Genomic DNA, 17,702 nt, shown 5'->3' on the forward strand with positions numbered 1-17,702 from the left:
TTTTCTCATATTTTTATTGTTATTTGATTTTTAAATAACAATACAAAATTTTTTAAATGCGTGCACAAATATTTAAATTTGTGATGAGTAACAATAAGTTAATGAGTATAACTTTAAAGCCAAATGACAGCGCTTACTTACTAGAGTAATTTTAATTATTTTTTTTAATGACAATTTGGTCACACTTTTTATTTAAGTTTTATTATATTGTATATAGTGATGTCACAGTAGCATCAACTCTGAATTTTTTTGTTACTTATTAAAATAACTCCAAAAAATAATAATAGCTTTGACTGAATTCATAAACATCAAAGTATCATTAAATTCATAAACATCAAAGTGTCAAAGTCTCTAAAGCAGCAGATTTATCAAGCGCTAGAGAAGAAGATAAAAAATCTATTCTCGAAATGATGAACTTAATTAATGCAATGTTCGAAATTAAACAAATGATTAAATTAAAATCAAAATCCAACAAAGAATCACTTTTTGTCATTTTTCTTAATGACTGAAATGATAAAAATTCTGTCCTAAAAGCTGCAAAAATCTTAAAAGATTCAACTGAGTTTAATAAAGTGTTTATAAATCCTGATTTAACAGTGGCTGAGCAATTCAAAGCAAAGTTATTATGTGAGGGGTGCAAATAAAAAAATTCAGAAAATTCCGAACCCTTGGTTTTTTTATATGGCATATAAAATGAAAAAGTCATCAAAATGAAGAATAGCAAACATTTTATAATTACAAAAACAAAAAAGATGGCAGTCACATTTCATTAACTTCTTTAGTTATTCCAAAATCATTGCGTAAAAATCATGCTTCAAGCATTGGAAAAGAACGCCTTATTGCTGTTAACAACAAAAGTATTAAAAAGCTTATCAGTTCAAAATGTAGTGACCATATAATTACAACCAATCACTTAACCATAAATTCATTCAACAATTTTTCAATTTATCTTTTTAATGCAAGAAGTCTTGCCTACAAACTTGACAATTTATTTCTATATATTGATTCAAACCAACTTGCCTTAGCTTGCAAATTTTTTTCAATAATAAACTTTTTTATCGGTACTCTCACTTTCACAGTAGGCCAGTGGTTTAGTGTGCTGCTCAGCATATCAGTGATTCAAGGTTCTCATTAGCATCTCTTTTTAGTTAGCACATAAACACGTTTCCACACACACTATAATAAAGTTACTACCATAAGATACTCGCATTTCCAATATTTCCCCCCTTTTATTTTTTTTACCTTGGAACCAGTCGCACTACTCCATTCTTTTTTTTCCCACTTGATAACTTTACAATCTAGAATCTACTCTAAGAATCACTTCTTCTAAGTCTACCTGAACAAATGGCTCAGGTGGTCACCTGAATGCAAACATTTGTCACAAGCTAATATTTAGGAAATACTAAACACAATTAAACTATTCTACATAATAATTTTTATAAATGCTAAAAAAAATTTACTGATTTTGATTACAAAGTTAGCATGTTTACTATTACCTTCACTTGGTACCTTGATAGGTGTTGGAGGCATGGTGGGTGTTGGAACTGGAGGCACTAAAAGTTCACATTTAAAACAAATTAAAACATTGAGTTTGCAATGTGTTAAAATAATTAAAGAACAGAACATATTTGTAATAAGCAATTTGTATAATTATATATATAAATGAACAAATATATACACACATACATACACACTCACGCATACATACACACAGGTGTGCAAACACAATTAATATACAAAAATTTTTTCCGAATTGACTTCCATGAAAAAAAACTAATGATGTAATAGCGAAAAGTTTCATCCTCAATATCAAACATTTTTAACAATAATTGTAATTGTAATAAATAACTTAATTGTCAATTAGACTTAAACTGAAGCAAAAACTGATGCAAAGCTGAAAACTCAAGTTTAAATGTTTTTATGAAAAATCAAGTAACAATAAAAAGTATGAGAAAAAATAACTTTTTTTAAGTTATTTTTTCTCATATTTTTATTGTTATTTGATTTTTAAATAACAATACAAAATTTTTTAAATGCGTGCACAAATATTTAAATTTGTGATGAGTAACAATAAGTTAATGAGTATAACTTTAAAGCCAAATGACAGCGCTTACTTACTAGAGTAATTTTAATTATTTTTTTTAATGACAATTTGGTCACACTTTTTATTTAAGTTTTATTATATTGTATATAGTGATGTCACAGTAGCATCAACTCTGAATTTTTTTGTTACTTATTAAAATAACTCCAAAAAATAATAATAGCTTTGACTGAATTCATAAACATCAAAGTATCATTAAATTCATAAACATCAAAGTGTCAAAGTCTCTAAAGCAGCAGATTTATCAAGCGCTAGAGAAGAAGATAAAAAATCTATTCTCGAAATGATGAACTTAATTAATGCAATGTTCGAAATTAAACAAATGATTAAATTAAAATCAAAATCCAACAAAGAATCACTTTTTGTCATTTTTCTTAATGACTGAAATGATAAAAATTCTGTCCTAAAAGCTGCAAAAATCTTAAAAGATTCAACTGAGTTTAATAAAGTGTTTATAAATCCTGATTTAACAGTGGCTGAGCAATTCAAAGCAAAGTTATTATGTGAGGGGTGCAAATAAAAAAATTCAGAAAATTCCGAACCCTTGGTTTTTTTATATGGCATATAAAATGAAAAAGTCATCAAAATGAAGAATAGCAAACATTTTATAATTACAAAAACAAAAAAGATGGCAGTCACATTTCATTAACTTCTTTAGTTATTCCAAAATCATTGCGTAAAAATCATGCTTCAAGCATTGGAAAAGAACGCCTTATTGCTGTTAACAACAAAAGTATTAAAAAGCTTATCAGTTCAAAATGTAGTGACCATATAATTACAACCAATCACTTAACCATAAATTCATTCAACAATTTTTCAATTTATCTTTTTAATGCAAGAAGTCTTGCCTACAAACTTGACAATTTATTTCTATATATTGATTCAAACCAACTTGCCTTAGCTTGCAAATTTTTTTCAATAATAAACTTTTTTATCGGTACTCTCACTTTCACAGTAGGCCAGTGGTTTAGTGTGCTGCTCAGCATATCAGTGATTCAAGGTTCTCATTAGCATCTCTTTTTAGTTAGCACATAAACACGTTTCCACACACACTATAATAAAGTTACTACCATAAGATACTCGCATTTCCAATATTTCCCCCCTTTTATTTTTTTTACCTTGGAACCAGTCGCACTACTCCATTCTTTTTTTTCCCACTTGATAACTTTACAATCTAGAATCTACTCTAAGAATCACTTCTTCTAAGTCTACCTGAACAAATGGCTCAGGTGGTCACCTGAATGCAAACATTTGTCACAAGCTAATATTTAGGAAATACTAAACACAATTAAACTATTCTACATAATAATTTTTATAAATGCTAAAAAAAATTTACTGATTTTGATTACAAAGTTAGCATGTTTACTATTACCTTCACTTGGTACCTTGATAGGTGTTGGAGGCATGGTGGGTGTTGGAACTGGAGGCACTAAAAGTTCACATTTAAAACAAATTAAAACATTGAGTTTGCAATGTGTTAAAATAATTAAAGAACAGAACATATTTGTAATAAGCAATTTGTATAATTATATATATAAATGAACAAATATATACACACATACATACACACTCACGCATACATACACACAGGTGTGCAAACACAATTAATATACAAAAATTTTTTCCGAATTGACTTCCATGAAAAAAAACTAATGATGTAATAGCGAAAAGTTTCATCCTCAATATCAAACATTTTTAACAATAATTGTAATTGTAATAAATAACTTAATTGTCAATTAGACTTAAACTGAAGCAAAAACTGATGCAAAGCTGAAAACTCAAGTTTAAATGTTTTTATGAAAAATCAAGTAACAATAAAAAGTATGAGAAAAAATAACTTTTTTTAAGTTATTTTTTTCTCATATTTTTATTGTTATTTGATTTTTAAATAACAATACAAAATTTTTTAAATGCGTGCACAAATATTTAAATTTGTGATGAGTAACAATAAGTTAATGAGTATAACTTTAAAGCCAAATGACAGCGCTTACTTACTAGAGTAATTTTAATTATTTTTTTTAATGACAATTTGGTCACACTTTTTATTTAAGTTTTATTATATTGTATATAGTGATGTCACAGTAGCATCAACTCTGAATTTTTTTGTTACTTATTAAAATAACTCCAAAAAATAATAATAGCTTTGACTGAATTCATAAACATCAAAGTATCATTAAATTCATAAACATCAAAGTGTCAAAGTCTCTAAAGCAGCAGATTTATCAAGCGCTAGAGAAGAAGATAAAAAATCTATTCTCGAAATGATGAACTTAATTAATGCAATGTTCGAAATTAAACAAATGATTAAATTAAAATCAAAATCCAACAAAGAATCACTTTTTGTCATTTTTCTTAATGACTGAAATGATAAAAATTCTGTCCTAAAAGCTGCAAAAATCTTAAAAGATTCAACTGAGTTTAATAAAGTGTTTATAAATCCTGATTTAACAGTGGCTGAGCAATTCAAAGCAAAGTTATTATGTGAGGGGTGCAAATAAAAAAATTCAGAAAATTCCGAACCCTTGGTTTTTTTATATGGCATATAAAATGAAAAAGTCATCAAAATGAAGAATAGCAAACATTTTATAATTACAAAAACAAAAAAGATGGCAGTCACATTTCATTAACTTCTTTAGTTATTCCAAAATCATTGTGTAAAAATCATGCTTCAAGCATTGGAAAAGAACGCCTTATTGCTGTTAACAACAAAAGTATTAAAAAGCTTATCAGTTCAAAATGTAGTGACCATATAATTACAACCAATCACTTAACCATAAATTCATTCAACAATTTTTCAATTTATCTTTTTAATGCAAGAAGTCTTGCCTACAAACTTGACAATTTATTTCTATATATTGATTCAAACCAACTTGCCTTAGCTTGCAAATTTTTTTCAATAATAAACTTTTTTATCGGTACTCTCACTTTCACAGTAGGCCAGTGGTTTAGTGTGCTGCTCAGCATATCAGTGATTCAAGGTTCTCATTAGCATCTCTTTTTAGTTAGCACATAAACACGTTTCCACACACACTATAATAAAGTTACTACCATAAGATACTCGCATTTCCAATATTTCCCCCCTTTTATTTTTTTTACCTTGGAACCAGTCGCACTACTCCATTCTTTTTTTTCCCACTTGATAACTTTACAATCTAGAATCTACTCTAAGAATCACTTCTTCTAAGTCTACCTGAACAAATGGCTCAGGTGGTCACCTGAATGCAAACATTTGTCACAAGCTAATATTTAGGAAATACTAAACACAATTAAACTATTCTACATAATAATTTTTATAAATGCTAAAAAAAATTTACTGATTTTGATTACAAAGTTAGCATGTTTACTATTACCTTCACTTGGTACCTTGATAGGTGTTGGAGGCATGGTGGGTGTTGGAACTGGAGGCACTAAAAGTTCACATTTAAAACAAATTAAAACATTGAGTTTGCAATGTGTTAAAATAATTAAAGAACAGAACATATTTGTAATAAGCAATTTGTATAATTATATATATAAATGAACAAATATATACACACATACATACACACTCACGCATACATACACACAGGTGTGCAAACACAATTAATATACAAAAATTTTTTCCGAATTGACTTCCATGAAAAAAAACTAATGATGTAATAGCGAAAAGTTTCATCCTCAATATCAAACATTTTTAACAATAATTGTAATTGTAATAAATAACTTAATTGTCAATTAGACTTAAACTGAAGCAAAAACTGATGCAAAGCTGAAAACTCAAGTTTAAATGTTTTTATGAAAAATCAAGTAACAATAAAAAGTATGAGAAAAAATAACTTTTTTTAAGTTATTTTTTCTCATATTTTTATTGTTATTTGATTTTTAAATAACAATACAAAATTTTTTAAATGCGTGCACAAATATTTAAATTTGTGATGAGTAACAATAAGTTAATGAGTATAACTTTAAAGCCAAATGACAGCGCTTACTTACTAGAGTAATTTTAATTATTTTTTTTAATGACAATTTGGTCACACTTTTTATTTAAGTTTTATTATATTGTATATAGTGATGTCACAGTAGCATCAACTCTGAATTTTTTTGTTACTTATTAAAATAACTCCAAAAAATAATAATAGCTTTGACTGAATTCATAAACATCAAAGTATCATTAAATTCATAAACATCAAAGTGTCAAAGTCTCTAAAGCAGCAGATTTATCAAGCGCTAGAGAAGAAGATAAAAAATCTATTCTCGAAATGATGAACTTAATTAATGCAATGTTCGAAATTAAACAAATGATTAAATTAAAATCAAAATCCAACAAAGAATCACTTTTTGTCATTTTTCTTAATGACTGAAATGATAAAAATTCTGTCCTAAAAGCTGCAAAAATCTTAAAAGATTCAACTGAGTTTAATAAAGTGTTTATAAATCCTGATTTAACAGTGGCTGAGCAATTCAAAGCAAAGTTATTATGTGAGGGGTGCAAATAAAAAAATTCAGAAAATTCCGAACCCTTGGTTTTTTTATATGGCATATAAAATGAAAAAGTCATCAAAATGAAGAATAGCAAACATTTTATAATTACAAAAACAAAAAAGATGGCAGTCACATTTCATTAACTTCTTTAGTTATTCCAAAATCATTGCGTAAAAATCATGCTTCAAGCATTGGAAAAGAACGCCTTATTGCTGTTAACAACAAAAGTATTAAAAAGCTTATCAGTTCAAAATGTAGTGACCATATAATTACAACCAATCACTTAACCATAAATTCATTCAACAATTTTTCAATTTATCTTTTTAATGCAAGAAGTCTTGCCTACAAACTTGACAATTTATTTCTATATATTGATTCAAACCAACTTGCCTTAGCTTGCAAATTTTTTTCAATAATAAACTTTTTTATCGGTACTCTCACTTTCACAGTAGGCCAGTGGTTTAGTGTGCTGCTCAGCATATCAGTGATTCAAGGTTCTCATTAGCATCTCTTTTTAGTTAGCACATAAACACGTTTCCACACACACTATAATAAAGTTACTACCATAAGATACTCGCATTTCCAATATTTCCCCCCTTTTATTTTTTTTACCTTGGAACCAGTCGCACTACTCCATTCTTTTTTTTCCCACTTGATAACTTTACAATCTAGAATCTACTCTAAGAATCACTTCTTCTAAGTCTACCTGAACAAATGGCTCAGGTGGTCACCTGAATGCAAACATTTGTCACAAGCTAATATTTAGGAAATACTAAACACAATTAAACTATTCTACATAATAATTTTTATAAATGCTAAAAAAAATTTACTGATTTTGATTACAAAGTTAGCATGTTTACTATTACCTTCACTTGGTACCTTGATAGGTGTTGGAGGCATGGTGGGTGTTGGAACTGGAGGCACTAAAAGTTCACATTTAAAACAAATTAAAACATTGAGTTTGCAATGTGTTAAAATAATTAAAGAACAGAACATATTTGTAATAAGCAATTTGTATAATTATATATATAAATGAACAAATATATACACACATACATACACACTCACGCATACATACACACAGGTGTGCAAACACAATTAATATACAAAAATTTTTTCCGAATTGACTTCCATGAAAAAAAACTAATGATGTAATAGCGAAAAGTTTCATCCTCAATATCAAACATTTTTAACAATAATTGTAATTGTAATAAATAACTTAATTGTCAATTAGACTTAAACTGAAGCAAAAACTGATGCAAAGCTGAAAACTCAAGTTTAAATGTTTTTATGAAAAATCAAGTAACAATAAAAAGTATGAGAAAAAATAACTTTTTTTAAGTTATTTTTTCTCATATTTTTATTGTTATTTGATTTTTAAATAACAATACAAAATTTTTTAAATGCGTGCACAAATATTTAAATTTGTGATGAGTAACAATAAGTTAATGAGTATAACTTTAAAGCCAAATGACAGCGCTTACTTACTAGAGTAATTTTAATTATTTTTTTTAATGACAATTTGGTCACACTTTTTATTTAAGTTTTATTATATTGTATATAGTGATGTCACAGTAGCATCAACTCTGAATTTTTTTGTTACTTATTAAAATAACTCCAAAAAATAATAATAGCTTTGACTGAATTCATAAACATCAAAGTATCATTAAATTCATAAACATCAAAGTGTCAAAGTCTCTAAAGCAGCAGATTTATCAAGCGCTAGAGAAGAAGATAAAAAATCTATTCTCGAAATGATGAACTTAATTAATGCAATGTTCGAAATTAAACAAATGATTAAATTAAAATCAAAATCCAACAAAGAATCACTTTTTGTCATTTTTCTTAATGACTGAAATGATAAAAATTCTGTCCTAAAAGCTGCAAAAATCTTAAAAGATTCAACTGAGTTTAATAAAGTGTTTATAAATCCTGATTTAACAGTGGCTGAGCAATTCAAAGCAAAGTTATTATGTGAGGGGTGCAAATAAAAAAATTCAGAAAATTCCGAACCCTTGGTTTTTTTATATGGCATATAAAATGAAAAAGTCATCAAAATGAAGAATAGCAAACATTTTATAATTACAAAAACAAAAAAGATGGCAGTCACATTTCATTAACTTCTTTAGTTATTCCAAAATCATTGCGTAAAAATCATGCTTCAAGCATTGGAAAAGAACGCCTTATTGCTGTTAACAACAAAAGTATTAAAAAGCTTATCAGTTCAAAATGTAGTGACCATATAATTACAACCAATCACTTAACCATAAATTCATTCAACAATTTTTCAATTTATCTTTTTAATGCAAGAAGTCTTGCCTACAAACTTGACAATTTATTTCTATATATTGATTCAAACCAACTTGCCTTAGCTTGCAAATTTTTTTCAATAATAAACTTTTTTATCGGTACTCTCACTTTCACAGTAGGCCAGTGGTTTAGTGTGCTGCTCAGCATATCAGTGATTCAAGGTTCTCATTAGCATCTCTTTTTAGTTAGCACATAAACACGTTTCCACACACACTATAATAAAGTTACTACCATAAGATACTCGCATTTCCAATATTTCCCCCCTTTTATTTTTTTTACCTTGGAACCAGTCGCACTACTCCATTCTTTTTTTTCCCACTTGATAACTTTACAATCTAGAATCTACTCTAAGAATCACTTCTTCTAAGTCTACCTGAACAAATGGCTCAGGTGGTCACCTGAATGCAAACATTTGTCACAAGCTAATATTTAGGAAATACTAAACACAATTAAACTATTCTACATAATAATTTTTATAAATGCTAAAAAAAATTTACTGATTTTGATTACAAAGTTAGCATGTTTACTATTACCTTCACTTGGTACCTTGATAGGTGTTGGAGGCATGGTGGGTGTTGGAACTGGAGGCACTAAAAGTTCACATTTAAAACAAATTAAAACATTGAGTTTGCAATGTGTTAAAATAATTAAAGAACAGAACATATTTGTAATAAGCAATTTGTATAATTATATATATAAATGAACAAATATATACACACATACATACACACTCACGCATACATACACACAGGTGTGCAAACACAATTAATATACAAAAATTTTTTCCGAATTGACTTCCATGAAAAAAAACTAATGATGTAATAGCGAAAAGTTTCATCCTCAATATCAAACATTTTTAACAATAATTGTAATTGTAATAAATAACTTAATTGTCAATTAGACTTAAACTGAAGCAAAAACTGATGCAAAGCTGAAAACTCAAGTTTAAATGTTTTTATGAAAAATCAAGTAACAATAAAAAGTATGAGAAAAAATAACTTTTTTTAAGTTATTTTTTCTCATATTTTTATTGTTATTTGATTTTTAAATAACAATACAAAATTTTTTAAATGCGTGCACAAATATTTAAATTTGTGATGAGTAACAATAAGTTAATGAGTATAACTTTAAAGCCAAATGACAGCGCTTACTTACTAGAGTAACTTTAATTATTTTTTTTAATGACAATTTGGTCACACTTTTTATTTAAGTTTTATTATATTGTATATAGTGATGTCACAGTAGCATCAACTCTGAATTTTTTTGTTACTTATTAAAATAACTCCAAAAAATAATAATAGCTTTGACTGAATTCATAAACATCAAAGTATCATTAAATTCATAAACATCAAAGTGTCAAAGTCTCTAAAGCAGCAGATTTATCAAGCGCTAGAGAAGAAGATAAAAAATCTATTCTCGAAATGATGAACTTAATTAATGCAATGTTCGAAATTAAACAAATGATTAAATTAAAATCAAAATCCAACAAAGAATCACTTTTTGTCATTTTTCTTAATGACTGAAATGATAAAAATTCTGTCCTAAAAGCTGCAAAAATCTTAAAAGATTCAACTGAGTTTAATAAAGTGTTTATAAATCCTGATTTAACAGTGGCTGAGCAATTCAAAGCAAAGTTATTATGTGAGGGGTGCAAATAAAAAAATTCAGAAAATTCCGAACCCTTGGTTTTTTTATATGGCATATAAAATGAAAAAGTCATCAAAATGAAGAATAGCAAACATTTTATAATTACAAAAACAAAAAAGATGGCAGTCACATTTCATTAACTTCTTTAGTTATTCCAAAATCATTGCGTAAAAATCATGCTTCAAGCATTGGAAAAGAACGCCTTATTGCTGTTAACAACAAAAGTATTAAAAAGCTTATCAGTTCAAAATGTAGTGACTATATAATTACAACCAATCACTTAACCATAAATTCATTCAACAATTTTTCAATTTATCTTTTTAATGCAAGAAGTCTTGCCTACAAACTTGACAATTTATTTCTATATATTGATTCAAACCAACTTGCCTTAGTTTGCAAATTTTTTCAATAATAAACCCTTAAACTTCATGGTTTGTCCAAAAAATTATTTTATTTATTGTAAAGACTGGATACAATTTGGTGTTGGTGTCGCTAGATACTACAGAAATACTGTTAAACCTCCCTTAGTAAGTATTATTTAAACTGATACAGATATTGACATCGTTTGTGTTGATTTAATTTTTAGGTCTAGTAAACTCTGCTTAATGCTTGTTACCATTTTTTTAACTCTAAATTCTACATAATTGCTTGTTACGGCCCACCATCCTATATCTATCTTGAATCGATGATATCGATAATTAGCAATACTGTAAATCTGTTTCTCAATTCGTCATTGTTGGAGATTTCAACTTACCAAAAATTGATTGGCTTAACTACATTTTACCAAACAAAAAAATGTCATAATTGTTTTTTAACTTTAGTTAACAGTCTTGGAATGCACCAACATGAGCTAGAGCCCACTCAAGAAAATGATATTCTTGATCTTTTTCCTTCAAATATCATTTCACTATTAAGTAATATTTCTGATGAGTGTCTATTTAGTACAAATGACCATAACTCAGTCCTTTTTCATATAAACACCTTTGATTATTACCAGTTCAAAACAAACTCTGAATTTTTTTACAATTTCAAAAACACAAATGTTTTTGGTTTTATTTCTCATTAATTAAAAATAAGTTGAGACTACAATTTTTCTTTTGTTTTTACAACTGAAGAGTATTGGAACATCTTCGTAAAGGCATAGATCATTTTGTTTCAATCAGAGCAATATACAATAAGAAAAAAAGTCATTCTTATCCAAAGTATATATTTAAAATTCTAATTTGCAAATCATATTTATGGAAAAGATGGCAGATCACTAAGACAATCTTGCACAAAAAAGCATTTATCAAATATGCATCAAAATATAAAAAAGCCATATTCACACACCACAAAAATGTGTAACTAAAACTTGTCAAAGAAAATAACGCTAGTAAGTTTTTTAGTTACGTAAATAAAAGTCTACACAACTCCAAAAAAACATATACTCTAAAAATCAATAACAGCTTTAAAACTAGCAATGTTATTTGTTTTGAAGTGTTAAACAAACACTTTGGATGTGCTTTTACAGTAGAAAACAGAAATTGACCTAAAACAAATACTTATGCTAGTGAATATATTAAGATGGATTTCGTTGATTTTTCAGCAAAGATAGTTTATCAAAATCTAAAAAATCTAAAACCTAGCACATCAGTTAGCACATATAAAATGTATTCCGCTTTTGTATATATTTGAATCAAGTTTTACGTAAAGCTCGTTACCAAAACAGTGGATCCACTTTAGATGCTAACAATTATAGAACAATCCCAATCACATGTAGCTATCTTGTCATAAAAAGTATTGTTAGTTCAAATACTGCTGATTATCTTAATATAAATAATATAATAACAACTAATCAACACAGCTTTTTATCAAAAAGATCTATGCACACAAACCTTCTAGACTTAAATAACAACTGGAATAAAGCTTTAGATAGCAATTTATTAATAGACGTGGTGTAAACTAAGTTTCAAAAAGCATTTGACTTTGTACCTCAACCAAAATTTTTGAAAAAACTTACAATGTATGATATAATAGATAATTTCTTTCATTGGATATCAGCATTTCTTTCCAACAGATATCAAATGGTTTAATGAATAATAATTGTTCTCTGATGTTAAATGCCAACAATAGCAAGCTATATTGTTCAAGGACTTTGACTACAGTCACGATCTTGCGGTTGCCATTTACGAGTCTTCCCCAAAAGTTAATTTTTGTTAAAAGTTAATGTTTATTTGTTTTAACGCCTTTTTGCTTTTAAAAATGTTTTTGCTATATTTGACATTTTTTCTCAACACTAATATAAGAGGAAAATAAGAAAATAAATTGCTATTTATTTGTAAAATATATTACTTGATTAACAAATTTTGTATGATGGAAAATATTAAATAAAAGAATTGCAAGGTTACTTTAATAAATGTATTTATCACATTTGATGCCTGTCTGAAATTGTTTCTTTATATTGCCCAATTTCCAACGTTAATACAAATTATTAGAGATATTGAACATAACAATAGCTCTGTTTGATGCATTGCCAATAAAGTTTATCTGGAAATAAACTATTGGGTTTAAATGCATATTTTAGAGAATCTAAGACAATTTTAATGGGCGAAGTAAAAACAACCAAATTTTTTATATTTGAATATTAGCATAAATGACTTTTCATTTTCTTACATGAAAAACTTATTAAAAATTAAAATTTTTTTTACAAATAAGTAGCAATTAGTTTTCTCGCTTTCCTGAGCGTTGATAAAAATAGTAAAGTTCAGAAAAAACGTTTGAAAGAAAGCAAAAACAGTAAAATATTTAAGTATATTATTTGACAAAATTTATCTTTTTTTATATTTCAATATTTTTTAGTTTATTTTATTTAGATTTTCTATTCTGTATAGTATATGTTTCCTTTCTTCGAATATTGCTGTTTTATTATCTGTAGTTATCTTGTAGCTTATTTATTATAGCTTATTAATTCTTAAAACCTTAACTATATAAAAATGAGGTCAAGTTGTCTAAAAAAATTACTTAAAACGTGGACAAAAAAAGACATGTGACCGCAGGTGCTCCCTGGGAAGGCTCTGGTCAGAAAAAGGGTAGTTTAAAGTAGCCAATAATAAGTGTTTTACTCATAGAATAGCACCTACTTCATTTTTTAAAGATATAAAATACAACTATCAATTAGGAAATCACAAATTAACCTGGTCTACAAACCCAAAAGATCTTGGTGTGACCATAGATTCTTACTTAAATTACAATAATCATATTGCAAATATTGTCCATTCATCAAACATTTGAGGATTTTTATTCCTTAAGTGTTTTAGAAGTCCACGTGTTTAAAAGTCCACATGTCCACTATGTGGACATGTAAAAGTCCACATGTCCACATTGTGGTCCACATGTTATTATAAAAATATACACAACCTACATAGGACTGATTTTAGAACATTGCTCTCTTGTTTTGCCACCAAACATGTGCAATCACACAGTATTGTGTGATTGCACATGTGCTATTTGATTGCACATGTGCTATGTGTTTGCACATGTATTATGTGATTGCACATATATTATGTGATTGCACATGTGTTATGTGATTGCACATGTCTTATGTGATTGCACATGTATTATGTGATTGGACATGTATTATGTGATTGCACATGTATTATGTGATTGCACATGTATTATGTGATTGCACATGTATTATGTGATTGCACATGTGTTATGTGATTGCACATGTCTTATGTGATTGCACATGAATTATGTGATTGCACATGTCTTATGTGATTGAGGGTACGTAGTCGGAGTCCTTCATATTTTATGGACCTGTGTACCCATTAGAACATGTATCACTGTTCTAATAAATTTTAATCTAATCTAAGATGAACATTAACTTAGAAATAAATTTTTTGATATATCAAGATAACATTCAAAAATAAATAAAAATAAAATTTAATACTAAAAAATTTGGCTTATAAAAAAAAAAAAATCATTATAACAGCAAGCATTTTAAATTTTTTATAAATTTAGTATTTTTATTAATTTCTGTGTGCACATTTTTATTAATTTCTGTGTGGTATTTGACTTTTACTACCTGTTTAGTTTTTAAGACTACTTTTGTATATACCTATTTTTGTATATACCTGTTTATTTTTTAAAACTATTTTTAAGACTATTAATGATATTAAATGATTAATAATTTAATGCGGTAGCGGTGTAGTGGTAGAGCGCTTGCTTCATAAGCAAGAGGTTCTGAGTTTGATCCCCACTATGCCCCTGATAGTATCATGCTCAACTTGTTTCTCTGTGTAGCGACCTTGTTTGCCAAGGTTTGTGTTTATAGTTATAAAGTTGAGAGAGGGTTATAACCACAATTAAGTAACTTCCTTGTTTGTAGTGGCCTTCATAGTCTTGGGGAGGTGAATTAACATAAAAAAAGAATATAATAATACTAAAATAATATTACACTACATAATTGCCAAATTTAAATTACACAATAATTATTTTTTACTAGTACTCACACTCTCAGTAGCACAGTGGTTTAGTGTGCTGCTCAGCATATCAGTGATTCAAGGTTTTCATCAGCGTAGGACTTTACCTTTACATTAGCATCTCTTTTTAACTAGCATATAAACGCGCTTCCACACATATTATAATAAAGTTACTACCATAGGATGTCCATAGCTCTCAATATTTTCTCCTCCCCCTTTTATATTCTAACTTGGAACCAGTTGCACTACTCTTCTTTATATCCATTCTTTTGTATTCTCACTTAATAACTCTACAATCTACAATCTACTTTTAGAATCAACACTTCCAAGTCTTACTGAAAAAATAGCTTGGTTGGTCATCTGTATGCAAGCATTGTGTCACAGAAGCAATAAAAATATATTAGAAAAATGTAGACTTGAATATGCAGCTATTATTAAACAAAAGCTTGTTTTCTGTGAACATTTAAACTTGTTATATAAAGTTATTGCTGAAAAAATTTTTTCTGTTTATTTAAATCATTTTCCTGAAACTCAAGAGGGGTACTTACAGAAAAAAAATACTTCTTTTAATAACAATGAAAAATTTATGACTTTGTTTTCTAATATTTAAAATCAATATTTATTCAAAGGTTATTAAAAGGCAAGCTTTTGAGTGCTACTGCACTCAAAAGCTTGCCTTATAACACCAGCAGTTTTGAGTGTTAGTGCTATCTATACAATAATTTTTATAAACGCTTAAAAAATTTACTGATTTTGATCAAAAAATTAGTATGTTTATTATTACCTTCACTTGGTATCTTGATATGTGTTGGAGAGATGGTGGGTGTTGGAACCAGAGGCACTAAAAGTCCACATTTAAAACAAATTAAAACATTGAATTTTTAATATGTTAAAACAATTAAGAAACAGAACTAATTTTTAAACTTGTTAATTTAAACCATATTTGTAATAAACAATTTGACTAGTTAATATTATCATATTAATAATAATGAATAAATATATACACAGATATAATAATAAAGAATAAATATCTCCACACACATAAACACAGACTGACATATACACTTAGACTTGTGCAAACACAATTGATATATTTATTACCAATATTTTTTACCAAAAATATAAAATTTATTATTTTACATATAATGATAATAATAGCATCAACTCTGAAATTTAATTATTCAAATGAAACAAAAACTACTCCGAAAAAATAATAGCTTAGACTTGATTCATAAACTTCCAAAAAAAATTTAAAAAAAGTCATCTATAAATAAAAATCAAAAAATCCTAGATTTTGGTTAAATAAGTTTTTGAGTTAAACATTAACTTTAAAAATAAATTTTTTGATATTTTTTTAAACGTTAATTCACCTTTCCAAGGCCAACACAGCAGAGAAATATGAATAACTCTATTGAAAATAGAAAAATGAAATACTCTAAGATATATGAATAACTGGTTTATTCACACACGTGTATTAGCTGTTGACTGGATCAGTCCAGTCTGGCCAGACAATTATTCCACTAAAATATTTATATACAATGTATAAATATAACAAATGAAGTTTTAGTTGCCCCATCTAATGCTTCATTTAGATTAACTTCTATTTACAATTGGCCGCTACAATTGAGGAGTCTACTTTAATCGTTTCAACCCTTTCTCAACTCTAAAACACAAACCTTGATAAACAAGGCCTCTGCGTAGAGAAACAAGTTATGCATCGTACTACCAGGGACGTGGTGGTGATCAAACTCAAAACATTTCTCTATAAAACAAGCGCTCTACTACTACATCACTACCACGATATACCAAGATAACATTCAAAAATAAATAAAAATTAAATTTGATGCTAAAAAATTTGGCTGAGAAAAAAACCTTAACTCATTTTAAAAGTATTTATTTTAAAATTTTTATAAGTTTTTATTGATTTCTTATCTTTTTATTACAAATATCTTTCAACAAATAAAGCAAAAAAAAACTAAAAACTAAAAAAAATCAAGACAAAAACATATTATTTCTTTTTTATGCATTCCTAGACGTGGTTCAATCCTTTTTTAAAATTAAACTTGTAAACAGAATTATGAATAAACATTTGATAAATAAAAAAAATGAAAACACACAATAAAATATTTATACATACCATATATGAGTAAACTAAAAAAACTGCACACAATAACAAAAGCACCAGCACGAATTAAAATGTACTCAATTGGATTCATTGCAACTAAAGAATTCAAAATATTAATACAAATCAATTTGCTAATTATCATAAGTTAATTGAGATATAACTGTAATCTTATAAACTTTGAAAACTTAATAAGAATTCAAAACCTAGCAACGGAATAGTAAAAAAATAAAATAGCAACAGACCAGCACCAATTAAAATGAACCTAACAGATTTTAATGCAACCAAAGAACTCAAAATAATAATACAAATCAATATGCTGTTTATTATAAATCAACTAAGATAACCAAGCCTTCAAAGGAAGCGCATGTGGTTGCGCGCCTTGTTCGTCCAAGTTTAAAGTAATTTTTTTAGACACACTGACCATAGCAGTTTGTATCTTTTAACTTTTAAAGCATTTCATCAATTTGCCAAAAAACGCTACACTTATCTACTGAAAAAAAAAGAAACAATTGTGATGAAATATCAAATTTTAATTAAGTAAACAAGAAAAATTTAATAATTAAATAAAGAAAATAAAAAAAAATTTTCAATTTTTGTT

General features: G+C 27.3%; 1 protein-coding gene across 10 annotated transcripts in view; it reads right to left on the reverse strand.

Annotated features, from left to right (window-relative positions):
* The window catches only part of LOC136082360 (torsin-1A-like), a 125,238-nt gene that overhangs the window by 65,202 nt on the left and 42,334 nt on the right, over positions 1-17,702 (reverse strand). For 6 of the 10 annotated variants that reach the window (XM_065801428.1, XM_065801431.1, XM_065801423.1 and 3 more), the window contains 7 exons: positions 17,117-17,200; positions 15,764-15,820; positions 9,406-9,462; positions 7,429-7,485; positions 5,452-5,508; positions 3,474-3,530; positions 1,497-1,553 (listed from right to left, as the gene is read on the reverse strand). In XM_065801428.1, coding sequence (XP_065657500.1) covers positions 1,497-1,553; positions 3,474-3,530; positions 5,452-5,508; positions 7,429-7,485; positions 9,406-9,462; positions 15,764-15,820; positions 17,117-17,200 — 426 coding nt within the window. The remainder of the gene's footprint in view (positions 1-1,496; positions 1,554-3,473; positions 3,531-5,451; positions 5,509-7,428; positions 7,486-9,405; positions 9,463-15,763; positions 15,821-17,116; positions 17,201-17,702) is intronic. The other 4 variants (XM_065801430.1, XM_065801424.1, XM_065801433.1 and 1 more) reach the window with 2 other exon arrangements.

Source organism: Hydra vulgaris, chromosome 07 (assembly GCF_038396675.1).
Source record: "Hydra vulgaris chromosome 07, alternate assembly HydraT2T_AEP".
Taxonomy (NCBI): Eukaryota; Metazoa; Cnidaria; class Hydrozoa; order Anthoathecata; family Hydridae; genus Hydra; species Hydra vulgaris.